The 27,918-nt window shown below is 39.6% G+C and overlaps 1 protein-coding gene across 1 annotated transcript in view; it reads left to right on the top strand.

Annotated features, from left to right (window-relative positions):
* The window catches only part of DCHS2 (dachsous cadherin-related 2), a 121,641-nt gene that overhangs the window by 46,594 nt on the left and 47,129 nt on the right, over nt 1–27,918 (top strand). Inside the window, exons 2-3 of the mRNA XM_071557099.1 lie at nt 10,880–11,071; nt 16,409–16,640. Of these exons, the coding sequence (XP_071413200.1) occupies nt 10,880–11,071; nt 16,409–16,640 (424 nt within the window). The remainder of the gene's footprint in view (nt 1–10,879; nt 11,072–16,408; nt 16,641–27,918) is intronic.

Raw genomic sequence — 27,918 nt, 5'->3', positions numbered from 1 at the left:
GTTGTTGAAGACTGCAGGTGCCAGTTTTCTGGCGCGGGGATGGTCCCTTCCAGCGCTGGAGAACTTGGGTCTTGCGCGCCCGGCGCCGTGGGCGCTGTGGGCGGCGCACGGTGGATGGGACGCGCTTCGCTGGCTCCGCTCCACTGGGGTGGGGCCCCTCCCCTCTCCCTGACGTAGTCGAACCACGCAGGGGGTGGTGGGGGTGGCGCGGGACCCGGTCCGCCCCAGGTGAGGGCGAATTCGGAGCCGACCCCGGCCCCTGCAGGCTGCGGAGGACCCACACCTGGCGCATGCGCCGTGATTGGCAGGCAGTGGGGAGGGGGGTCGGGCGGTCCTGGCGCCTCGTTGCTGAATGCGCGCGCAGCCTCTTTGTTTGGCTCAGCCGCGTGGTGACTTTTCGCGGGCTTTGCGAGCACGTGGTCTCCTTGTTTACCCGGCCACGCGGTTTCCAGCCCCGCTGAAATGTCTCCCGCAGCCGCCTCTTGCCGCAACGGAGCGACTCCGGCGTGCCCTCGGGGCGGCGGGGAGCGTAGCGGCGGGGCGACCCCAGCCCCGAGGTACCCGCTGGGCATTGGCGGCGGCGGCGGCGCCGAAGGTGGATGGACAGGGGGAAAGCTGGCGTCCCTCATCTCTCTCTCGTCTGAGGGCATCCCCCATAACTCCTTCTCGGAGTTAAGATTTAAATCAAAGTCACTCACGGTTTGGTTTCCTGCAGCGTGTCTCGTGGGGTTCCAAGGTTGCTGCTGAGGTCCGGCCGCTTCTACAGCGGCAGCCGGTGGTCTCATTCGCTGTGCACAGGCTGTTTCTTGGTAGTTGCAAGGCGGTGCAAAGACGACTTCTTGGCTTTTTGCGGTGACGAACGGCGTGGAAAAGCTTTGATCCCATGGGTGCTGTGGTCTTGCCGGGTTTTCCGGAGCGGGAGCGGGCGGTGCCGCATATGGGTACCGCGGCGGGTGTCCGACGGACGGCACGGGCGGCAGCGGGGTGGCAGAGGGGTACCGCGGCAGCATTTCTGCGAGCGGCGGTGCCCACGGCGGTGCAGAAGGATGTTCAGGGGAAAAATCGCCTTGCAAAAGCTGACTGTTTTCCGTCCTCTCCGGTAGATCGAGGTTTTTACGGGCTCGTTCTACTGCTAACAGCATTTTCTTTACAGCTGCATATGACGGAATGAGCGGCAAAAATTCTTCGGGTGCAGTTTGCGCTGAATTCCACAAATCTGCCCCAATTTTTTCCCATAATTCTATGGAAAGCATGGAATTGGCATCTGTTAAGTGCCCTTGCCTGAAGCACCATTCCAAAATATTTTGTAATGCCTGTCTTTCAATGTCCGTTTTTGTTACACGAGCTAGTTTCTCAAATTTATCAAGCAATAAGTTCGTTTTAGTCGAGTTGGAATTTCCCATGTTTCTTTAACTCACCGGTTCGAAGGTCGTGGTTCCTTCAGTCCACGTTCTTTCAGCAGCTCTCAGGGCCACTACACAAAACTCCCAAGTTTAAGGGAGACAGAAGCTCTCAGGGGCTTCTCCACAAAGCACCCAAAAAAACTGGGGCATAGCAGCTCTCAGGGGCTACTTCTTAAGGCTCTAGGCAGGCCTGCAGGTGGGTTTCATGTTCTGAGACACGTTGGGGTCCACCATTTGTTGCAACCATGCCTAGTGAGGACTGCACACACCAATGTGATGTAAAGCAAATCCCAAGTTTATTCAAAAACACAGGTATATATGACCTCAAGTGACCCCACCCCAGGTGCGGTGGTCTGACTCCAATTGGTTGAGGCTGGAAACATGTCCTTTTAAGGTGAAAACGAAACTTGTAAGGTGGTCACTCAGGCCCACCTGAATCGGGCTGCAACACATGCTGCCAATGAAAGTTATATTACAGATTTTTTATTCATAAGGCATTCTAAACAACATGTACCTTGAGTTGCTTTTTCTAAACCAACTTATTATATATAATTTTAAAATTAATACTGTCACCAAAAGTTAAACGTGCTCCAATGCAAGGTCATTAAAATAATATATTCAGTACAAACACTTCTTTTTTTGTTTGATAAATATTCTTGATTATTAAAAGCAGAACTCCTTGCTTGGTGCAATTAGGACAGAATATGGAAAATTTTGTGCTCTTCTGTGGCTTGGCAGAGGTACTCAGTCTTGGAGCTCTGTAGCTAGCTTACTAAAGTTAATGAATAAAAATGGATTTGTACTTAAACTCTTAACAGTGCAGAGCCCTTGCTTTTTTAGCGTGCTATAAAATCTAAAATTATAGCAGAGTATATGAGCAGCATTAATGAATGGATGGAGCTGCTTTCACTGAAAAGTAGAGGTCTTTGGTAAATAAGGCTTTAGTCCTGCAAATATTTGTTAGTTGCTATGAAAATTTGTTTTGCTTCCTCAGAAATATATCCTCTTTTCACTTCTTTCAGTTTACATATACAACAGAAATACATTATTTTCTATTTGGTTACATTTGCACAATAAGAAGGAAGGTAATGTATACCAAATAGACTGATTGAGTAGGTGTTCCTTTTAGCAGACATTTTTGGTGCTGGATCTGAAGCTTCCTGCTCCCAACACATATTTTATAGCCACTATCCTACTATGTAATTCGTAGGCATTAGCAGCATTGCTGCTTGCTATGAATTCAGATGTTGACAATTGTATTTTGTAATGATCCAGATCCTATCAGTGTGATAAGAGTGCTAAGGTCAGTCTTCCAGAGGTTGGACCTGCCTCCCACACCACTGGATCCTGGTCAGCATCAGTGGGATTTAGCTGCTTGTGCTCTTTTACAAGAAGTGTGGCAGCAAAACTGAAGGTTTGCCAGGAAGAGTTTAACAGGATTAAACAGGAGTGAACTCAGGCTCTGGCTAGCATCAGAGAAGGATTTGCAGATTACAGTACAGACTGAAATGCCTAGTTTTTCCTGGACTGGACTTCGGTTGCTGGATGACGTCTGGTGCTCAGAGTGAAAACGCGATGCTGTAATATACTTGGTCTGTTTTCTCCTCCAGTGATTTTAATTTTTCTTGCTTTCTAAAGTCTAACTGAAAGCAGTAAATCAAAGACCTGTCAATATTTTTTATTGGCAGGTTTGTTCACAATCAGCAGTTATATACACAGAAGAGCCGAGAAGGCAGAAAGCTAAAATCTTGTAAATTCATCAAAATCAAGTAAATTATATTTCCTCTCATTTATTTGCTGCGGGGAAGGTGCATAACGTTATAACACGTTATAAAAAGCCAGTGTATTATAAAGAAGATAAAAATAAATGTGATATTTTATGGGAGATTCATATGTGAAATGGAATGAGGTTCACCTTGTTTTAAAATCATGGAGTTTATAGGGAATTTCTGTACAACTTGGGGGGGGGGGGGGCAAGTCAAAAAAAGGAACAAAACAGATAAGAACAAAATGCATTTGCTTAACCATTTTGTACTTGTTTGAAAGGCCAAAGCCAAACCCCTTATCATAATCAAGAAATTTAATGCTTGCTTGCAGTTACAGTCACTAGCACGTGCCATGTGCTGTCATTGAGCACAGAGGGTGTCCGTCCTCTTTCTCTGCTTGCATTTAGGCTTCTATATTTTCACTTTAAAAGTTGTTGAGAATTAACTATTCAGTGTTTCCGATGGGACTTGCTTCCTATTAGTGCCTATGGAGAGCTGATGACAATTCCTGGAGTGACCTGGGGGGATTGGCATCAGCTGCAGGAGAGGTTAGCAAGGTCATATCTGTATAGTGCTTATTGTCAGTTGTTCAACTGTGCTAGTGTCCATGCTGTAGCAGATGAAAAGAATGCAGAAGGATTGATGTTAATCAAGTCCATTGACCCACCAGTATAATGGATATATCTTGCCTCAGAGCCATGATGAAGACAAGGATTTTACTATTCTTTAGGAATTTTTTGAGTATGTGGTACCTGTGGTGGTTGGCAAAGTCAGCATCAGTTCCAGCTGAATGATCAGCTTAAATTCCAGTTATTTGATTAGCTGATTTCCAGATGCAGCCTAGTTTGAGAATGAGGAGTGGGGCTTTCTCTGTTAATGTCAGTTGTTGTTCAAGAGCTGGCTGTTCAAGGATTGTTAAGTTCTGTTCTTGAAATCAAGGGTCATGCCTTGAGAACATCAGTAGGTATATCTGCAGCTTTACTTCAATTTCTGTGTGTTAAACCTGCTGGACTAGGCAGATGAGGGTAATCACGGATTTTGGGGCAGATAGATAAAAATCCAAAGAAGTAATGTATTTATTACACTCTTCAGGTTTGGTGTCATCAATATTGTCCCTACTGCCTCAGCAGCTGTGAGGTAAATATCATTGGTTTGTATTATGTGTGCTATTTTCTTGCTAACCAGGGTCATAACTGCAAGCACTAACTTGAAGACATCTGATGGTGTGTGACTGTGGCAGCTCATGTACTAATCTCACAGTTACAGCCAAGAAGACATTGAAGAATGTCAACTACCAGTAATTTCACTTGCCACTATTTCTACAGTCAATTTTACTGATCGCATGCCACCAACTCAAGCTGCTCCTCTCTTCCGCAGTGGCCATGGACCTGACATGAAGGTGTGGCATAGCAAATGCTTCCTCATTACTGATAGTTAGCCGTTCTGGTGGTATATGTGTTGCCTACATGAGGAATTTCAGCACTTATCTGGTCAGGGTTGGCCATCAGGCATTGCTGTACTGTAGGGAACAGGCCTGCTGTCCTTCAGTGTGCTAATTGTAAGGATGCTGGATTTTGTGCTGGTGATGTCTGCAGAACGGGACTATGCTTCAGCAACCTAACTCTATCATTGTGCCTTTTCCTTTCAGTTTCCTGGTAGTTTCCTCTTTTTTTTGGTAGTTTGGAGGTATTTTTTCCTATTTTGTGTATTTTGTCCTGTCTTATGATGATGAATATTTTGGAGTATGCAATCATGGAATCTTTAAGAGTGGAAAAGGCTTCCAAAATTATCAAGTGTATGCTTTGACTGACCATCACCATATCAACTAAACTAGAGCATGAAGTGCCACATCTAGTCTTTTTTTTTTAAACGTTTCCAGCGGTGGTGATTCCACCACATCCCTGGGCAGCCTGTTTCAATGCTTAATTGCCCTTTCAGTGACAAAGTTCTTCCTGATACCCAAACTTTACCTCCCCTAGCACATCTTGAGACTGTGTCCTTCATCCTGTTGCTAGTTGCCCGGAAGAAGAGACCAACCCACACATGGTTACAACCTCCTTTCAGGTTGTTGTAGCGAGTGATAAGGTCTTCCCTGAGCCACCTCCTCTCCAGACTAAGCAATCCCAGCTCCTTCTGTGGCTCCTAATATGACTTACTCTCTAGACCTTTCTCCAGCTCTTTTGCCCTTCTCTGCACATGCTCCAGTACCTCAATGTCTGTCTTGTAATGAGGGCCCCAGAACTGGACATAACACTTGAGGTGTGGCCTCTCCAGTGCCTGAGTATAGAGGAACAAGCACTGCCCTTGTCCTGCTGGCCACACCATTTGATACAAACCCGGATGTTGGTCTTCTTGCCCACCTGGACACATTGGTGGCTCATGTTCATCCAGCAGTGCTGTTGACCATCACCCCCGAGTCCTTTTCCACCTGGCAGCTTTTCAATCACCCTTTCCCCAGCCTGCAGCACTGCATGGGGTCATTTGACCAAAGTGCAGGACCTGGCACTTCACCTTACTGAACCTCATACAATTGGCCTCAGCCCATCAATACAGTCTGTCCAGATCCCTCTACAGAGCACTCCTGCCCTCCAGCATATCAACACTCCTGCCCAACGTGGTGTCACCTGCAAACTGGCTGAGGATGCACCCAATGCCCTTGTCCAAATCTTCAATAGAGATATTAAACAGCTCTGGCCCCAACTGGGTGCAGCATCATTGACCACCATTTTCTGGGCCCAGCCATCCAGCCAGTTTTTAACACAGTGAAGAGTTCACCTGTCCAAGCTCTGGGCTGCCAGCTTTTCCAGGAGAATGTGGTGGGAGATGGTGTCCAAAGCCTTTGTTCAAGTCCCAGTAGACTACACCCACCGCCTTTTCCCTCATCCTCGATGTGGGTCACCTGGTCATAAAGAGATCACACTAGTCAAGCAGAACCCGCCTTCTTAAACCCATGCTTGCTGGGCCTGATCCCCTGGTTGTCTTGAGTAGTGGAGCATGCTTTTGTTTACCCAACATTCTGATTTTCTTTAGAATTGGCTGCTGGCAATTAGCTTGCCTTTCACAATATCAATATAACTGAAAGAATTAACGTACTTTTTATGTACAAAATAAAAATCTGTCTTACACGCTGGCATTGAGTCTCCCAAACGGATTCTATTAGCTATGAAAGCTACATCTTGGTTAGCTAAAATCAAATGGAGTAAACTTGTTAAAATATGTGGTATGGGAACAATTTTTATGTCATGAAGGATTGATTTAATATTTCTTAGTCTTATTTAATTGCTATCAGAGATGACCACAGCCATGAGTTATTTGGCTGAATGGCCTGCTCTTTCCCATTGTAGTCTACTTTTAGTCTGTCAATCTGAAAGCCATAAAAATTAATCCTGGTAACTCACATGTGAAATTTATCTTTGCAAAGCAGTCAGTTTTAAGGTGGCGTAGTCTAAATCCTAAAAATGATTTTTATGTAAGTCATAAATTTTTCACCTACAAGTAATAGGATTGTCTTTTCAGATGTGGTTTTGTGGGCACAAGCATTTCTCCCATTTTGTATATAACATAAAATATTTGCTCTGCTTTTTAAAATTATATTCAGTTGTTAGGAAATAATACTTGGGAAAATACATGAAGAAAGCTAAATCTAGCCACAGGAACTTTATTTTAATCTGTTCAGGATAAAAAGGAGTGGAAATAAAAAAAAAAGGAAAGGAGAAAAGGAGGGGTACTTTTCAGGTGGCTTAGTGTTTAAATCAATCTGAACTTTAGGGGCTGATATAATCCTCTTTAATCTTGTTTACTATGAATTTCTTAGTTACACTCTTTAATGCCTGTAAAATACGAGAACATTACTATAAGTTGTCATCATTCCATTGAAATGAATGGAACTAGAAAACAGTCTGCCAAATGTATGCTTTCTGTAAGCTCTGAAGTCTCTCCTTCCTCAGAACTATAAAATATGGTTTTGTGCCCTTTTATGTAAGTGTACTGCCAGCATCTTATTTTTCTCTATGCAAACCTGCACGTGTGTTACAGGATTAAAGTGTGCATCTAGATGAGGTTAATTACCCTAATTTCACAGATTCTTTGAGGTCATAACCTTTTTCCATATGCAAGAGGATTTCCATATGCAAGATTATTTCTGCACTTCCATCAATGTTGAATTTTCTTTATTTAACTTCTTATACCCTTTGGTGTGTAAGAACATTCACACCATTTATTCTCCTCATGTACTATTCTGTTTGTCTGAATATCACATGGATGGATCAGGTTTTGTAAATGGTTCTCTATAATGTTTCTCTGGGTCCCCCTTTTTTCACCTTGTGAATAGATATCTGCAGTCTGACGATTTATTACTTTATTGGTAGTGTCAACAGGACAGAAGAAACTTTCTCTTTCTCTGTCAGATTTTCAGTCTAGACAGTGTACAAACAGGTCAAGGATGTAGGCTACAGAAAACATGATTGATGGGAGAAGTCCAGCCAGAAGCTAACAATACCATGACTTTTGTTGGCTTTTGAGACTGTTTCCTGGGGGAATAATTTGTCCTGTACTTATTCCCAAATTTGCACTCCTTAGTAACTTGTATCTTCAACTTAAGGTATTGAAAACATGTTTAATGGAAGAAGGAGAAAGGTCCTGCAGGTGTTAACACTCCGTTTTCTTGCCCTTTATTTTCCTCCTACATCTCAATCTTGTATTAGGCTTGTCAGAGGTGCTACATTTTTGATATTATCTTGCCTCCCACTTCTCCAAGGCTCATAAATCCGTTCAACTCTGTAACCTTCATGATCCTGCTAACATACAACACTCTTGATCAATCCACTGTGAAAATTCCTCCTGCGGCTTTCATTTCCTCCTGTAACTCACTGCTCTCAGGCAGTTAAATGCTGTAATCTTCAGTAGGATAGGTACTCATGCAGCTGCTGTCACAATTCAATGTGTTTTGGACAGTCACTATTGTGTATTTTAGTTGCTAAAATCTTTGATAACTTGGTCTCTTAATTTTATCAGAACTTGAATTTGTTAAGATGCTTTCACTGGATTCCTCCTTCGAAGTCAGCTTGCATTGACTGGATAACCTCAAGGTCTTTTTCAACCTGAATGATTCTATGATCATAGTTAATTGCTTCCCTAACCTCAGGTGTATTGCCATTCAATGTCAGCTCCGTCTGCTACAGGAAATTCTTCATTCATTTTTAATTCCAGGTTCTTTCCTCTTCAGATCAAAGTTCCATGCTGAGTGATTAAAAAAAAGGGCTATTAAGTGGGTAGAAATTGAAAGGCTGTGAGGCATTTGAACAGGGATAAAGATCATATTTTTCTGCGGAAATTGATGCCACTTAGTTCTGCTGCCTGAGAGATGATTATAGTAATTGAAGTGGATCACAATTAGACCTTCAAATTTGTATTGCTTTGAACTGAAGCATTTTTATTTAAATTCATCACTCATTATGCATTTGCATGTGCTATTCACAGTCTGAGGACTGCATAGTTTGCAAGAAAGAAAATAAGTCACTGAACATAACGGGCAAAACTTCTAACAATACCTTCAAATTTTACCTGCAATTAATCACTCATGCTCAATTGCAGATATAAATGTTAGCATTTACATATGAAACTGCATGCAGGCATGGGAAGACAGCCTTTCAGTATTGTCACCCCTGTTAGATTTAAGGCAAAAGAACTAATCTGAAATACTTTTCTTACAAGGGCCAAGTGAATTATTGTTCCATAGCATTAGACTGGTAGAGTACCAAGAGCACACTAGACGTATGTTCTGTTCTTGTTTTTATGACAGAAATAACAAAGTACAAGGATGGAGAAATATACATGTTGTAGACTTGATTTACATACAGCTGTAAAGCATTTTTAGGGCCAATCTTTGTTTTGCTGCATGAGTATAAGTTTTGCCTTTAACTTCCCAGAACAAGTAGTTGGACCAAGTCAGGAGTTGGCTGCACGTTGTATCCTGTGCTGCATCCATGGGACACAAACTGAAAGGGCATGAAAGGAGATTGAAGGGCTCCCCTATGAAGGTCTTTTTGCAGAACCAGAAACTCTGGTATAATGGTCTTTGGTGTTGTGAAAAACTGTCTTGTGGGAGGAAAGATGCTTTGGAGTATGTGCTGCAGTCACAGTGATACTTCTCAAATACAGCAGATCTTGAGCATTTGGTGGAGAAGCCTTATAAACAAACAAAACCAAACCAGCACATGTGAAAACAAATAATTGAAACAACACAATCTTCTGGGCTATCCGTCACTTGGAAATTCTGAGGCATGTAACTAATTTAGCTTAAATTTTAGCTTTATATATGCCTTGGCACTTTTTATGCATCTTCTTTCCCTTTCTTCACTTTCATGCGTTTCACCCTTCTCAGGCCATGTTTTGTTCATTTGATTTTAGTTCAGTCCCAGCTCAGTATCTTAGTGCCAAAACAATTCCTCTGTGGGCGAAGAAGTGAGCTTGTGGTGAAGGCACTGACTTGTCTTTATGGCTATGCTTTTATCAGGAGGAGCAGCAGCCAAAGGCTGTGCTGGGTCCCAAGGCCAAATGACCTGGCACCTCTTGTGTCTATGCAACTAAATTAATTTACATTTCCAAAACAGAATGATCTAATCCAAACTTATTGCTAGGAATACTCCCTGGCCAGGTCTGATTTTTTTTGAAACTGTGCCAAAAATTGTGCCAGGTGTTTTTCTGTACAGACAGTCTCATGCAGACCTCCACTTTTGCCCTGTCTGTGTTTGATGGCTGTGGGTCTCACATTATGAACCTGTGTCAGGTGCAGGCAATGGCTAACACAGGGCTTCTCTGTGAACTCCCACCAATTCTAACTCTTGGGATTTGTGATACTAAAATTTGCAAAGCTCTGTTAAGGTCATGAAACATTGTGCTTGTATAGACAGGCTGATGGAAAAAACACAGAATTTATCACTTTCAAAGAATAAGTAGAAAATGAAACCAATTGAGAAGGAAAAATTTTTTATGTATCTCAAATAATGATGACAAATTAGGGAACTGAAAATACTAGCTTTCTCAATGTATACTTATTTCTATAAATTATTTCCTAACAAAATGTTTCTAAGTTTAAGTCAAAGTTTTCACAACAGAATGTGCCTGAGAAGAGCCAAACTCTGCACAAAACATGTGTTATCAGAGATCTTAGGGCAATAAATTGAAGGGGCAGCGTACAAAACTATTCTGTTTATCAAACATGTTTTAAATCGATCCAGCTGCGATCCAAAAAGCATGAGTACCACCAGGCCTCTTTCAAATGAAAACTGAATTAAACTCCGGGGAGTCTTTTATAAAATACATTAGGTAAGGATGTCCTGCAGCACTTTTCTTAGCTACATGTGACATGTTTTTGTAAGACCTACATCCACTAGTGAAAATAACGTGAAGGGAAAGTAGCTTAAGGTATAGCCTACTGACATGGCTTAATGAACATGACTTTTGCAGTCTTGGGAAGCTCACTTGATTGAGAAAATTATGGGCAGATACACAAGTAATGGTGAAGGCAGGTGGACAAGTCTAATGGAACTTATATGCTGATTGCAATAATTACACTGTCAGTATCTGAGTCATTTTACAAACTGCTAGCAGACCGTGCTTGTATTTCTTGTGTATATGCACATTTGTTTTTATACTACAAACAGGAACAGTTTCACTGGCTTAATTTTTATGTCTGTTATCTCCCTGCAGGTCAAAGCAACAGATGCAGATTCTGACCAGTTTGGTGAAATTGAGTATTCTCTTTATGATGGATTTAATTTTTATGAAAAATCTAAAACCTTCCAGATTGACCCACATACTGGTCAGATCTGTGTATCTCAAGACATCGACAGAGAAGCAGATCCAACCACTTATGATCTCTTAGTAAAAGCTACTGATGGGGTAAGTTTCACCTTTCCATACTGCCAGATTTGTGAATGCGCTTGGAAAGTTGGATGTGCTGTGTACTTTTAAAGGAGAATGCAATGAGTATGTAAAAATTGCATGATTTTGAGTAAAATGTCTTATCCTTAGAAAAAGCAGAAAATGATACATCATGAACTATAATTTTTGACCCAAATTATTAAAGTTGGCTGTGAAATCCCCAATCACTTTTAAACAAGATGTTGTAGAATGTTTGTTTCTAGGGTATGTTAGTTTCTGCTGGTTTTCATCTTCCTCTTAGAACCAGTGGACTCCAGGTTACTTCTGCTCTCTGCTTTCAAGATGACTGCAGTAGTAATAAACCAGTAACTTGTGCTAGAACTGCATGGCTGCTGTCAGTGACAGTGATTTTCCTGGATAAATTCCTTGTCCTTTCTAGCTGGGTACAGCCTCCCAGCAGCAGCATGTCTGAAAGCTTTCCCTCTTTACAAGATCTGGTGCTTGAAAGTGGATATTTGTGGTACAGCAAGGGCAGCGTAGTTGTAAGCACCTGGTATAATCCATTTCAAATCTCTGTTGGACAAGGAGGGTGGGGAGACATTTTTTGTGGTGGGAACACATTGAGATGTTAGGGGTAGATGCCTTGTCTATCTGATGCCACTTAATAGGGAATTTTGATAGTGCAACTCCAGAAAAATGCTGAAAGAAAATTATTAATTTCATTATTTTCACAATAAAATGGTAATCTGTTTTTTTTAATTTAGCTGTCACAGTTCAGTGTTTATTTCAGAGGCTACAGAAATATTCTCTTATATTAATATTGCCTTTAGCAGCATGCCTTTTCTTCCTCATAGATTTCTTTAGAGGAGAAAAAATTACATAAATATATTTGTATGTTTGTTTTCTGATTCATATTTGAATGTCTAATAACTTAACCCTGCTTATTGCAGGAGAGTTGGACTGGATGATCTTTGAAGAGTCCCTTCCCACTCAAATGATTCTATGATTCTATGATTTTAATATATAAGAATATAAGGGTGGGTAAAATTTTCAGTGTACCTGAACTTATGTTGAGTCACTATCCATCTTTACAGCAGAACTGATCTCCTGACATTGTGCTGCTGATTTTGATGGATTAAAGCTGTGAGGTTTAAGGTTCAAAGTAGAGGCTATGATCAGGGGAGGAATGTGTATAGAAAAAGAGAGGAAAAGTGAAAGGTCACTTGACAAAGTGGGGGAGAGAGATTAAAAGCAAAGAAAATAACACAGTTAGTTAGCAATGATGAGGAAAAGGAAGTATTTTCCAGGTGTTGCTCAGTTTACCTTAGAGCAAAAGTATCAGTTTCCTCCACCTGTTCATGGCTACTCCATTACATGGTTTTGGAGCTCTTCAGTCATGTCTTTAATGCATTATGTAGAAAATGTAATGAGTGAACTTAAATTGCACACAAGAGCCCATGGAGAGGCAGATGGAAAACAGCTTCTGTTAAACTGTTGTTAAACAAACACTCCAAGAGAGCTTGTGGGAGCTCTCACACTGATAAAGCAAAGATGGAAAGAAGTATCCCTATATCTTCAATAAGAGTTGCTAGGTCTTGGATTTCTCTACTGTTGCATCATCATTGCAAAAGGTTCAGTACACCATCAACAGGTGTACTAATGACTCTTGTTGCCTTTCTGCATAGAAAGATGCTTCGTTCTTTATCCCTTGCTTTTTGGTCAATGACCCTGCTTATCCAATTTTCTTTGTCTTTTACACTGATCAGTTGAAACAGAGATATACACTTGTCACTCACAGGCAAAATTTCTGAAGAAGTTAAGCTTTTGAAATGATTGGAGACATGTCTCCACTTTGACAGCATTACAATTTCAAAATGACATCCTGTAGGTTGACAAAAACAATCTTCATGTCAGAGATTCTGTATCTCACAGTTTAATTTGGAACAAAAATTTAACAGCACTGTTCACTGATATAAACACTGGATATTGTGATGAAAATCCTGATGGAGTTTTAAGCATTTTACAGCTCCAAAATTAAGAAATACTGCTATGCAAAATAGCACTATTTTGACTTATTAGGACAAAGAATCTCTCCTTCCAAAAGCAGGTAATTTTTTTCTGATATGTGATAAAGAGTTGTACTAATAGCTTAATATTTTACACTAATTTGGTCCTGAAAAAGTAAATAAAATTTTTTTGTGGTAATTTGCCTTGATAGTAGTTTCTTATGCCTCCTTTTTGCTCCACAGGGGACGCAAGTCTCAGGAGTCTGACAAAGAAGCCATTGCAACTATTGACTTTTTGTTTCATCAGACAGCAAAACAATAGTTAAAAATACTTGAACATTTGAAATAAGGGATTTCAGAATGAACAACTGTGGCTTTCTGTTCCTTGTAATGAATGTAATTTTCTGTCAGCAATAGACATTTAAATCAGCCTTTCTATTCTGGGAAATCTGTGTTTTGCTTGCTTCTGAGTAAAGTATATCCATGTTGTCAGAAATAGAAACACTTTGTTCCTTCTCACTTGGGATGATAATTTAAATTTTTCAATAGGCAGAGCAAGAACTGGGCTACTTAATATCATAAGTTGATAGGTTAGTATCATAATTGACTTGTGTGAAAGTATACACTGCTTTTTCAGGAAAAGAAGGTTCTGTCTCCATCATAAAATTTGGTCTGTCTTCTGAGAGATTGGATTTTCCCATATACTTAAATTAATCATTTTCCAAAGACTTTGCAGTCTTTACATAACTCCATAGCATAAATACAAATTGTCTGGAGAGTGGGGTTTGGGCTTTTGTCATGTCTGTTTAGCAATAATGAAACTTGGAAAAAACAAGTTTAACACAAAAATGCTCATAAGTTTGATTTCTTGCTGTTCCAACAATATTTTTATATGCTTTTTATTCTTGACCTCACTTCTTCCTTGGCCCTCTTCCCTTAAAAATATTTCTGATTTCTGTGTGAAGCTGCAGAACATCTTTTGACAGCACATTCCCTCCCCTCCCTCAGCCCCTGCTTTTAGGTGCTCTACAAAGAGTTCCCTTAACATGGAAATCAAGGTACTGGGGAAAGGGTTTACCCTGAAGTGAGGATGTTGGCAGTGAGCCCACTAGCTCTTCACATTTCCATTTCTCTGTATTGTTATGAGGTTTCATCACAGTCACAGTAATTTTTAGGCTGATGCTAGTCCAGTGCTCTTTGCAGTGCCGGCCCCCAGGCACATGTCCTGGCTGCCTCTGCAGCAGTGTGAGCCCTGGGAGCATGCCATGTTTTATCATCTTCCCAAGAAAACTCAAGCATGCCAGGAAGATGCAGGCCAGATCTCCTGGTTCGTGAGTGAAACACAGACACACCATGTACAAGAGCATCTTAATCTTCCACATATTTAAGCCTTCATGCAAATGTTGCTGCCATCCAATAGAGGTAACATTACAGCACAGAAGAAAAAAACAAACCAGAATAAAGTGAAAATCACTATGAAAATGTGGAAGTGGATGCTGATAGTATTTTTTGCCCCAAAATACCTCTGAACCAGTGGACATAACAAGCCCTCAAAAATGAGTTTGTGAGAGGTGGTTATGCAGCAGGGCCAGTCTAAGGGAGTAGTCTCCAGTTTGAATCATTGCATAGTTTCACGAAGGTCAGGTTTAAAAATAATTGACGTGAATATTTAGATTGCAGAAATATACAAAATAGTTGTTTGTTGGTTTTGGAGGGTTTTTTTATATTGTGGCTACTGTGATTGCAAAATTAAGTTTGGGCTAGCTCAGCATAGTTTTTCATGTGTATGCACCAGCATCTAATCTGTGTCAGCAGTTTCTCTCAGTGATTGCTACAAGCACAGTGTGCTCAGCGTCACTTTGAAGGGCATAGGATTTTTACTCCATCTGTATTTTAATGAACTGCTTACAGTATGTGCAGGCTATATATACATGTGCTGCTTTGTGTCTCTGCACATGTCAGTGGCTCAGCATTCCCTGTTAGCTGTGCCACAGTGGTGTTGCTTTCTTTTAAAAATGTGTGTAGTTGTTGTGGGTGTAAAATAATCTTGGAAATATGAATACCTCCAAACTCATGGAGAGAGCCTGCAGTGGTAATGCTTCTGAGAAGTAAATAGCCATTTGTTTCACTCAGATGCCTATGGGGTCTATGCTTCAGCACTCACAGAACCGTCTTTTTGTGCAGGTTGTCATAGAATTCAGTGCTTTGCCATAGCAAAGCAGTATCTTGCTGTAGCATAGTCCAATAAGCCAGCTTGCAGTTGTGCTCCTTGCTACTTCAGTTTCACTCCAGAGCAAAGCTAAGCATGGTCTTTTGGTGGGCATATGTAGGAGCTTCACCTGTGTAAGGTGAGCATCAGGGCTGCTGGGTTTGGAGAGGTATGATGCCAAAGCTGCAACCATGGTCTGCCTCTTTTACCAGTTCTTCATTGTAGGGAAAAGAAACAAGAACAGAGAAGCTGATCCAAGATCCCTAGAAAGTATGGTGAGACTTCCTTCCTGGAAATAGTTTTATGTAATCAGTTATGAATTTAACACCAACATATTGCTTCAGCCATGTGCTTCAGTCAGTTTGGTATTGTTCTGTCTTCATGTACACCAGCTGAAGGTGTGGGTATGTAGACAAGCACAAGTGCATACATACATATCTACATATATACACACACGCATGTAGGTATGTCTAGTGTCTAGACACAGGCACATGCTGGATGAGCAGAAATGCTTGAACCTGTTAGGGTGACAAATTTAGGACAGGCCTTGGAGGCAGCAGCCTGACAGGTCAGCTTTTTGCTGTTCTGAAATGCTCTTGGTCAGTGTCCCTAATCAATGGTTGAAAAAGCTTCATATTCACTGTTATGATGGTCATGCTTTTAAATCTGAAAGACTCATAGATAGAAGTTATTCCTGCTTTACTGGAGCACCACAGTCACCTGACGGATGTGTATTTCTGGGACAGAAAGCCCTGACTTTTATCTGTGAAGAAATGAATTAAGTGCTGGTGATAAGAGTAAAAATACGTGAGGTTAAACTAGCAAGGTTTTTGACATGAGTTGTGCTCATTAGCATTAAGAAAACTGACTTTGTGTTCATGCGTCATCATCATAGAGATGCTGAAGTTCTTTGCGTACTCAGTCAGTCCACTGGAGTTGTGCTGAGCATGTAGCTTGCTTGCATGCAGTATTTTGGTGTATTACAGATATTGTAAGTTGTTTGTAATGGACATTTTCATTGATCAATATTGTTGCAGCATGTTCCATTTCCTAATGATGGGCTGAAGTCAGTTGTACGTTATTCTGTTTTTAAAACTGACCTTTTTTTTATTGTTTTCATCTTTCCAATTTATCCAACAGGGTGGGCTGAGTGCCCAAGCTTTTGTTCGCATCGAGATAGAAGATATTAATGATAATCAACCTATTTTTGAAGAAGGTATCTATGTGACAAGTATCAGCAGTCACACGCATCCAGGAACAGAGATCATTAATGTTGTTGCCACAGACAGAGATTCAGGAATATATGGTGTTGTCACATATGAACTGGTCCCAGGAGAATTTTCTTCTCTTTTCACAGTGGATACATCCACAGGTACTGTATGAGTCTGTGATTCAGAAAGGTTATGATTACACAACATGTGTGTTTTCCTCGATGATGATTTTTTTGGAGCCATGTTATACAGCTGAAACTTAGATTCTGTTGGAAAATAATTTTAGAGGAAGATGGACAATTTAGGTTTAACATGAAGCCTTTGCATTCACTGGAATAAGGGGAAGAATGGAAAACATAGTACCTACCAGTACAAGGAATGACAAGCAGCAGGCCACTTCTTCACAATTTGCAGCTCTAAATCTATTCATCATTGTAAGAAATAATCAAAACATTGTTTTTTTTTCACAATATATAAATTTCTGAAATGTTTAGGTCTCGACTTTTGAGGAGCACTAAAAGGCTCTTTAACATGCTTGTCCTTTCCTTTCATCTGTTTCTGTTCCAATCTTCCCCTGTACTGTGGTAGGATAAGCCCCCATTCTGCTTAGTCTAATACTTAGTTGCCTCCCTGATTGACTCAAGGATTATCTTTGTAAGTGTCTTTTTCTGCCTTTTCCTTCCTGATGTGACACCTCATCCTTCTGGTTTCTGAAGAGAGGTTCAATGAAGGAGTGATGGCAATGAAGGAGTGATGGCAAGGAGTGATGGCAGGTTGAATCTCGCAGTTTGAATTACTCTTCCTGTTGCTCCAAAGCAGCTCCTGTAGTCAGCTTTCTGACCTTAAAATAGTTGTCAACATCAGCTGGAAAGAACATGAGTGTTGCATTTACAGATATCCATGTTGGTTTTCAATGAGTAGTTGACTAAACTTCAGCTACCATTTTTCTTGAGAGTCAGCCCTTTTGTATGAATGTATCCTGATTAACAGATGGGCATGGCATAGATGATTATTTGTTTGAAGATTTATTTTTTTTTACAATGGTACATGTATATATATATTAGCTGTTTGGCATACAAAATGTTGTAAGGTTCTATTCTTTCAAAATGTTATCTATTTTTACAAAGTTCCCAAAATATTCTGATGAACAGAAGAAACTAATCTTTTTAGGAAGTCAGTCTGCTTGTCTTGGCTATTTCAGAATTTATTTAACTACAGACTTTTAACTACCTGTCAAATCAGATTCTCCAAGGCATAACTGATGCCAAAAATCCATAGGTCAATCAATAATTAGAGAGTTGGATCTCCATGGGCATTTAATGGTCATTTTAAAACTGTTCCAGCAGGCTTGTCAAAGACAACCCCTGTGGATCACATTAGCAGCACAGGCATTGCAAAAGCCTTTTGAAAGGCTTCTTCCTTGGATTCCGACCTTTTGGCCTCTCTTTCCAGTTTGGCACTTGTATAGGAAAAAATGTCATTCTTAATCATGAAGAGTCTCTAAGTTTGTAAGTTATTATTATCTTGTGGATCTCTTATGGTATTTTATCAAAGGCAGACCAAATTCAGGATGAAGTTGGTTGAGGTTGTTACTGCTGACATTTCATGATGATAAAAGCATTTAGGTCAGAGATACTATTCCCAACATTATAGTAGTTGGAATGTGATTGCACTTAATCAGATCTCCTGGGTAATTCACAAGGTCAGACTGTGTCTAGTTTTAACTTATTAATATTAATCATGTGGGTGTTTTTTTTTCTGAAAACACTCCTTTGTTTCATATTCTTCCACATCTACCAACAATAGTGCTTATGCCCAGGCATTGGGGAGCAGAATGATTTTTAAACTCCTTGTAAAATGAGCATTATAAACAAAAAAACCCCATTAAAACTGCCAGTTTGTCACATAGTTCTGCAATCTTTATGGACTAGAATAGCTGTAAAAGCTGTTCAGTATTGAGAGGGGAATTAAACAAGTGGCTCACTGTTGAGACACAGATTTTGATCTCCTCCTCCTTCTTGTTAAAATAGTGACATTTTTCAGTTTTCAAGCTGTTAAGGCTGTCTTTATATGCTCTGATATATGGCCTAATTTAGATGTGTCTCTCTGAAGGTTATATGAAGAACAATCTAGTTATGTGGGCTGCATTTTTGTGAACAGAGAACAATGGACAGGTATGTCAAGAGATAGGCGTTCTTCAGAAGATGAATCCTGAAATCTGTAAGCCAAATCGGATCATATTACAGTTTTGGTCTTTTTTTTTCCCCCCTGGTCTTGTAGGTGTGCAGTCTGTTACTGATGTGTTCTGCAGTTTCTCCAATTTCCACTGTGGCATATTCTGTTTTATCTGCTCTTCTCATTATTAGAGGACCTAAAAGGAGGCACAGTGATACTATTGGAGTATTCTGCAGATTTGCCTTACTGATCAGTTTTAATTTTTAAAATTATTAATTTTTCACACTGATAGAGCATTTAGAAAGAAGGAATAAAAATCAGTGCATTAATCATTTTAACTTACTATGTTCATTATAGTCCTTAGCATTATACATACACATGGACAGAGATATTTTCAGTATTATGAGCTTTAAAATAATTAGTAGCTAACCGTTTCTCACATTACATTAGGATACGTTAAAATCATATACAAGATGATGCCGTTCTCCATGATATATGTAATTTCTATTTTGTGGTATCTATATGGCATCTGGATTTGACAAATAATTTCACTGTAACTTTCTGTGAGGGTGTTTTCTGAGTGCTGCACTTAGAATACTCACTAGAAATTAACTTTTCTCCCCCATTCCCTCTCTAATTTTTGAAAGAGGAATGGATAAAACAGTAATATAAACATTGAAACCCAAATTCTTCACTGCTGTGGCTTGGTTCTGGCTATTGCTATGTTAAAGTGATTGCATGGATATATCAAGAAAGCTCATAGCTTTTCAGTGAGCTGTGATCACAATACCGGAATATCCTACCAGCTGGTCAATCACTCACTGTATAGAATGTATCAATACTGCATTTGATACATAGATGTTATGAGGCTGAGGCACATCCAGGCTCTTTGAAGTGGATCCATCTTTTGTTTTAAGCACTGTGATATGGGAATGTTGTATATAGATAAATTCAGTGGGGTGGAAAGGAATATTCTTTCATTGACCAGACAGGCATTCCACCGATTTTTTTTTATTCTAAACAAGTTTTTATTAGTTATATTTGTTTGCTATTTTAGCTTTTAGACATTGCATTTGTTTGTGATATGATCCTGTACTCACAAATAACATTTATTGTGTTTCTATTTGTGAAAAAGTATTTTTCATTTGATTGATGTTAGACTGTCCACAAGAAAAACCACTTTAAGAGCTGTGTAACTAGAAAAATATATGGGTAGGGAACTGTAAACCAGTTCCTCTGCTATTTCGTGACTCTTGCTATCATTTGTTTCTCGTGTTGGTGTAAACAACATCTTGGCTTCATTATATTGCCTTTTGTAGATATCTGATCCATGCATGATCTATGAACAGTACTTGTGAATTGATTAGAACAGGACAAGCTGAAGAGCTGTTCTCGCTAAGAAACTGTTTCAGATATGTTTGTTTATTTTCCAGTTGTTACCTAACAAGCTATCTGAATGACCCTGGATTTATAGCTATGGCAGAGCCGGTAATTAAAAATATGAGTCACAGGATACAACCGTAAGTGTGGCACAAAACCTATGCCGTGCTTAACTGTAGTACTTTGGGATTTACAACTGAATTTGTTAGATTTTATTATGTTACAAACATTAATATTTTCCTTGACCTAAGGGCATATCATTAATTTTTTCATTGATCTTAGTAATGCCCTTTTTTGAGAGATGGATTACAAGATGTTTATCATCTTACTATAACTCTGGTTCAGAGAAGTTTTTTCAAATCAACAAAATTGAGAATGGTCTTTGAAAATTGTTTTGGGCCAGTGTGACTTCATGTGTTAATCTTCAGGTAAATGGTCTATTCATAGTCTTAGAACAAATCCCCTAGCTAGTCGCTGTGTGCAGAGAAAACTTCTGTGAAGGCTAAATAAAAGGCAGCAGTCAGTGGTTTGCCTTCATTTGAAGGTATTTGTGATTTAAACCTTTCATGAAAAGGGTGTAGAGAAAGTATCCTTCACACAGCGTATGTTACAGCAGTATAAGCATTTAACTTAGCTTCTGTTTCTTTTGACTATATAAGATATTTAGGCTTGTGTTCTGTGCTTCACCCTGATGGGGAATGGCAACTGCACAGTTCATCACAGGTTGCCTCTGCTGGTTTTCTGTTTCTTAGTACTCCTCACGCTCTTCCTCTTCTCCAGCATGGGCCCTTTCAACAGGATGCAGTCCTTCAGGAACAGAATGATCCCATGTGGATCTCCTGTGGGGTCACAAGTCCTGCCAGCAAACCTACTTCAGCACAGGCTTTCCACAGGGTCACAACCTCCTTTGGGCATCCAGCTGCTCCAGCATAGGGTCCTTCATGGGCTCCAAGCAGCCAACTGCTCCAGTGTGGACCTCCATGGGCTGCAGGGGGACAGCCTGCCCTCACCATGTCTTCACCACATGCTGCAGAGGAATCTCTGCTGTGATGCCTGGAGCACCTCCTGCCCCTCCTTCATGGACCTGGGTGTCTGCAGGGCTGTTGTTCCCCATATACTGTCACTCCTCTCTCCCAACTGCAGTTGCTCTTGCACAGGTTTGAGGGTTTATTTCCCCTTTCCTTAACTATGTTATCCCAGAGGTGCTGCCAGTGTCAGTGACTGGCTTGGCCTTGGCCAGTGGCGGATCTGTCATGGAGTCAGCTGGCATCAGCTCCACTGGGCATGGGGAAAGCTCCTGGCTGCTTCTCACAGAAGCCACCGCTGTAGGCCCCCTATACCAAACCCTTGCCATACAAATCCAACACAGTGAGATATTTGGAGATTTCTCCATTGACTTGAAGATAGTTGGATCTACCTTTTGTCATAATACCTTCTGTTAATTACTTAACCCAAAAAATATATATTGAGTATAAAATACAAGCCTTTTTATTACAAGAGCTGGTCGGTAGTTGAACATTAAAAAAGTTAAGTTCTTCAGCTAAGAAGTACAGCTTCTGTGAAATGAACATACTTTTGAGAAAATTTTCACTTGCTAAAAAAGTCATACATTTTCTTTAAGATGTGTTATAATTTCTTGTTAACTGAATAGCATAGGGCATCATGTGACTAAAATGTTCAGTAAAAGATATAGAGTAGTCAAGTAGCTTCATCTGTTGGAGAAGAGTAAGACAAGGAATACACCTAGTGATCATGCAAATTTAAGAATATAAGATTTACCTTAACCAAAAGTCAGATTTAAGTCTAGTATCTTGTTGCTCTAACAGTGCCTGGTAATAGATGCAGAAAGAGGGGTTAAATGCAGAGCTTGTACAGAAAAGTCACTCCACTGGTATCTGTTTCTTGTTTTGTGTGTATTTTAGTGCTGTACTACTTCCATTATTGTACTGTGGCACCACATGTAAATGCAATTTAATGTCAATCTAACTTAAACTTTGATTTGGTTCAGAGATTTTCAAGCTAAGTATGCTGACAAATTTTGTTTTATTGAAGAAAATGGAAATGCTTTTTAACAGTCACATCTTAGGAGGTTTTAACTACATGAAAAAGTTTTGCTTTGTTTTTATTGCAATACAGGTTGAAAAGTAATGTTGAAACACCAAAATTTCTTTTTTTAGGGGATGGGGGGAGGACAGGGGACATCCAAACTTTGCTTAACTGCATGTATTATACAATGTTTAATATATAGCAGATTGCAATAGGCATCAAAGTAAAATTGGGATGTGTCCTTTCTAAAGAAAACAAGGCCATTTTTATGATGATTAATGATGTTTTCATATATTGTAGGAAAAAAATAGTTTATTTTTAAACTACTTTTGGCGTTTTCCTACAACATTGTAGTACATTTTCTAAACATATGAAGAGATTCACATAAATAACATTTAAAATTGAGAGTGTTTTATTTTGGAACATTTTGAGGCCACTTGTTTTTTTTAAACTCGAGTTTCTTCAATTACTGTTTTTCTGATCTTTTTTATGATATTGATAGTGTATTCAAATTAGATGAATATGTCTGAAACATTGGTTTAGTGCAGTAGGTTTTCACTTTCAAAGAATTTTGTTTGAGTTAAATCAAAAAGGAAAAATTAGCAGTCTTAGCCGAGTAATTTGTGGAAGTTTACCTTCACTGAGATTTCATCTAATGAGAAATCTAACAAAACAAATACAGGAAATGGTATTTTCTCCCAAAGCACATGAAATTTGCTGTAGTAAGTGTGAGTGCAGATTTTGGCCCTGAAAGAAAGCTGTGTAGCAGAAGAGTGTTGCCAACTCTTAACGTATGTGTATCTTTTTTTTGTTTATTTATAAAATCCAGTGAAATTGACCATCTTCAAAGGGAAAAATTCCTCCAAGCTATTTTTCAAAAGCTTAACCATGCAATAGTGTGGTGACATGTACTTGAGATTCACTGTGCATGAAAGAATGCAAAGTATTAACAAAAATACTGTAGCCCACTCCTCACAGTTAGTCTTAGATGTCAAAGCCAGAAGAACACATCAGAAAAGACAAAGAGCAAACTTCCATGGCATTGCATAGATGATGCAGAATGATAACAAGAAAAATGGAAAAAAGAAAAATAATTATACCCAAACCTCCCATTTTGGAGGGGAGGAATGGTGTGATATTTGTACAGTAAAGTTCAGTCAAGCAACATTTCTCTTTGCTAGAGACTGTAAGGGTCTTAGAGTACAGATGTATTTATTTAATGTAGTTCATGTTCTTAGTTAACCTAAAGAAAAGGAAAAGCAGCAGGTCATACCAAAAGAGCAGAGAGCTGTGGCAAAATGCCCTCACACTGTTGTTAGAATGAACATATCAGGGGAGTGTGCACAGTAGAAAATCAGTTCATGAAGATTAAGATGAGCACTGGGAATGTTTTGTAATACCCTTAATATAAGACCAGCAAATATACCTTATTTGGCTTATATTAGGCTTCATTCTCTATCTGTTCTGGTGCATATTTTGGTACAGTGCCTTCAAAGAAATACCATCTCCAGTTACAATGGCAGTTGAGTTTTGCTACCAGGTTGTGCACTGAGATATTTTTGGATCTAGAAAAGGTTCAGCTTAGTTGAAAAGGTCCATTATTAAAAAGATGGTTTTGCAGAACTTCAATAAGCTAAACAAGCAAAGGTGAACTGTTGGGTCGGTGTAGCAGGGCTGGAGCTGTGCAGTTTGTGTGGCGAAGTCTCTGTCTTTGCCTTTGAAAACAGAGCACTTCACTAGGTCAGACACCTGCCTGCTTAGTGGTGTATGCTGTGATTTCTGGTGTGGGTTTTTTAACTCATTTATGTAAAAGTGTTCACTTTGAATGTAATTAGCAAACACACTCTGAGTAAGTATTTTGTCAGACTAAGGGAAATAAACCAACACAGAAACAGAGGATATCTTCCTGTAACAGCAAATTAGAGCTCTTCAGTTATCTGCTTTACTGAAAAAATAGCATTTTGTTGAGATTTTGGTGTTTTGTTGTTTTTAGGGAATAATTATTTAAACATGTAATAGTACAATATCGAGAAAGCTACATCAAAGTAATACTTTTTCCCCCTGTATTAAGTTTAGTTTTGATGTCCTGTGGTGGGTCATAAAACCCAAATTGCAAGTCTGTCTGAAAAGCACTTGTGTAAGAGAAAACTAACCCTAGATGATACAAAACCATTCTGGTACTATACTTGTTCCCTCTCCTGCCCAGCATTAGAGGCTGATCCTCAGGCAGATATTCTGTTTGTGAATAATGGCACTGCCTTAATTAAAAATTTGTATTTTGTGTGTTAATGAATACTTCTTAGCACACTAAAACTGTTTGTAACCTGTAGTATTTAAAATAGTAGTGTTGTGCTTCTGGGAAAGCTGCAGTGGTAAAACTGTTTATTGTTAGCTTGTAGTTCCAGGTACTGGCTTGTTATAGTTCAGGCTACCAACATGCTCAGGTTTGGATGAAGTGCTCTGGAACAGACTTTCATATGCTTGTGATTAAACACAGTGTGTTTATATAGTATTGATTGTAAACAGTAAGCTATTTTATTTATATTTGCTTTTCTAAGAGGAAAACTGTGAATTTAGCACAAGAATTTGCTAGAGAAGCACCACTGTTGAAAGCATTCCCAGTACAGGGGTATGAGACTTCTATAGAGTACAAATGTAGATAGGAGATTGATATAGGTTGAATCAGTTATTTACTATGAAAACATTCAAATACCAAATATTTTCAAACTTGAAATAACCCTCTTATTTGCTGAAAACAGTGTTTGTGCCATCAAGATTAAGCATTTTAAAGACTTTTCAAATGAGCTGAAGCTTTGTGTAGTATAGCAGGCAGACTGTAAATAACAATATAAGTCCTTATTAATTCTTTCCTTTCCCTTGGCAGTTATTAAACAAAATTCTTCAAACAATGTACTTGGCAGAGTGTGGTTATGGTTACTGTCAAGGGTGCAATTCGCTAAAAAAGGTGCACTACAGGTACAGGTAAAATGCCAAAACTGGAACCTATATGCAGTGCTAAGATTAGAGCATAGAAAATTAATCAGAGACACTTGAATAGAAATGTCAAGCAGAAGCACTATTGTTCTTCCTTAAAAGAATGCTAGTTTTAATTATAATGCAAAATGTACACCTCCTAAGTGCCTCCACCATTCACATGTTCACCCTGTCTACGCCTGTTTTGAAATTATCTACAGTACTGAACAGCAGGTCCAGTGGGCAGCTTTGAAGGTGAACTGGGGTAATGAACCATATGTACCTTTTTGCCATCTGCTTGTTGTCTGAGCTCTGTGTCAGGTCATGCCAGCTGGCCCATCCTAGGATATTTGCTGAAGAAATACTCTTGGAGAAATACTTCTGGATTCCTGTCTCAGACCTTTAATTCTTTAGAAACAGCACTTAGAAGCTAATGTACTCTAGTGGAGTGAGGTGCACCTCCAAAAAGATAAGAACTACAAAAATCCCATGAGAAAATTTGTCATTGTCAGAGGATGGTGAATTATGTAGATTCCTGTCTTTCATTAATACATTGGCACTTTCTGGGCCAATACTGGTTTCATTTATCTGTCATTGTTCATAGGCACAAAGTAGAGAGCAAGATTTCTTGGGAATTTGTGCTATACCATGTACAGTGAGTAAGTATGAAACAGATAAAAGAATTTGCAGTCGTGATTTTGTTCTTCATTAGCTCTAGCTTTCACCATAGACTCAGTCTCCCAAGCCATTGTAACAATTTCTACTAGCCAGTAAGCACAGATTGTTCTGCAGCAAAACATCTGTAAATTCCAGGATGGCTGTGCTGAGCTAACCTGCCTTGGAGCAGAGCTGTTCCTAAACTAGAACTTGCAGTGGCAGTTGCTAATGTGCAACCAGCATTGCAGATTCTGTCTAAAGTGGGTATCCTGATCATATGTGGGCAGTAGGCAGACTGTATGTCATGCTTTTGATTTATAAAGATTGGAATCTGTAGTCAGTTACACTCACAGAGACCTAGCTGAGAAAATGAGATTGCCAGGATGTGGGGGAGGCTGGATGTTAATGCTTCATCTGGTATGTAATGATATGATTGTTCATCTGTGAAGCAGAATTGATTCCAGCTCTATCTTATGCAGAATGAGGAATTAACCAGAGGTAAAATCTTCAAGACACTGCAGTAACATAAATAATTAATTTCAAATATGGGGTTAAATGTTTTTAAAGGCAGCAGATAAGACTATTCATTCCTATGGGGAGCCAAGCTGTAAGAAAGAAGGTGGCATTCTTCACACAGTGACTTCTTGAGGTGGACCCACACTTGTGTCCATGTGGTCCCCTGCTGGGAGCTTTGGTCTCGGTAAAACATTCCTTGCAGAGGAGTTGTCTCATTATTCCCTTTCCATGGTCAGTGTTTATAGAAACTGTTTTTCATAATGGAAGAATATATTCTGTACCACAGTGACCTAATCGTCTTTTAAGTCTCTGAAGCATGAATTGCAGGCTGCAAATGACTGTGGTAGTAACTATAATAAGCAACTAATTACAGAACAGGGAAGAAAGGAAAATCGCAATTTATCTTCAGGCTGTTACTTAACGAGACATACCTCTGCTGAGTTTCACACTTAAGAACATATGCCTTTGACAATTAATTCCTGTTCCTCGCAGTTAGCCCCTCGTTTCTTCCTTTGCAGTGTAGTACTAGGGGATTTCCTGCACCTTGCCCCAGCAGATCAGATGCACCTGACCAGCCTGCTGTGAGGTATGCTGGCTGCTGCTTTTGACCCAAGCAGTCCTGACTGTCCAGTTTAGTCACAGTCGTGTTTTACCTAACCATTATAGAAAGTGGAATCCCAGATGCTGCTCTCTTTTACGGCTTCTTTCCCTTATGTGGTGCCATAATAGAGCCTAATGAGGCACATTCACCAACATAAAGCTATCTCAAATCATTGTATAGTTTATATATCACCAGATGCAAAGCTAATGTCCACTCCTACAAATGCTGAAGGAAACAGAATGTATATACTTAAAAGTCAGAATGGGTTACTGAATTTCTGCATGCCACAGTTTCTGTGGTTGGAAGAAACCATATGTAAAACACACACATTTTACTTGGAATCTGCCATTGTTCTTAGGGTGCCCCATGTCCTCCAAAAGAAAGCTGAGTGGGCAAGATGTACTTGCCTATTTCCTTTTTTCCCTATGACACAGAAAAACAATGAAGAAAGAAGGAAAAATCATTTAGTAATTTTCTTTCTGCTTTCTTTAGCTGAACTGGCATGGAGTGTGCTGCAGTTGGGCAGCAGAGAAGGAGTTTTGGTTCTGAAATATTTCTGTTCCACCAGGCCTTCAGAACTCCTAGAGTGGAGCACTGTTTGCTCCACTCTTTGATAAAGGGTGTTTTGAAGTCATTAGTTATTGCTCTGAGAGTAAGATTTTCAATTTGATGCTTTTCTGTATATTTTTTTCAATTCTTCACATACATCTTGAAGTATCCAAAATGAGAACAAGATATTTTTGTTCTTGTCAACAGAAATAGACCCAATTGGTTAAGTTGGTAACATACAGTCCATTTGATTGATTTAATTTAATTTGACAGAAATGGTGTCTAAAACCCAAGTTTATATATTTAACCTCTAGGGAAAAAAAACATTACAGCCCTTTTTTCTTCAAGCTACAGTGGCTAAGATTACCTAAGGAAATGCTAGAAGTTTGTCCTTGAAGAACTACTTCATTTAGCTGTTTAAGTAATCATAGAACTCAGTCATCAGAGACAAACACCACCACCCCACCCCCACTCACCCAATCCAAAAAAAACCCAAACACACAAAATAAACCAAAAAAAAAAAAAACAACACCAACCCCCCA

Source organism: Pithys albifrons, chromosome 5 (genome assembly GCF_047495875.1).
Source record: "Pithys albifrons albifrons isolate INPA30051 chromosome 5, PitAlb_v1, whole genome shotgun sequence".
Classification (NCBI taxonomy): Eukaryota; Metazoa; Chordata; class Aves; order Passeriformes; family Thamnophilidae; genus Pithys; species Pithys albifrons.
Note: the sequence above shows the minus strand (reverse complement) of the source record. Positions and strands in the feature narration are given on the sequence as shown.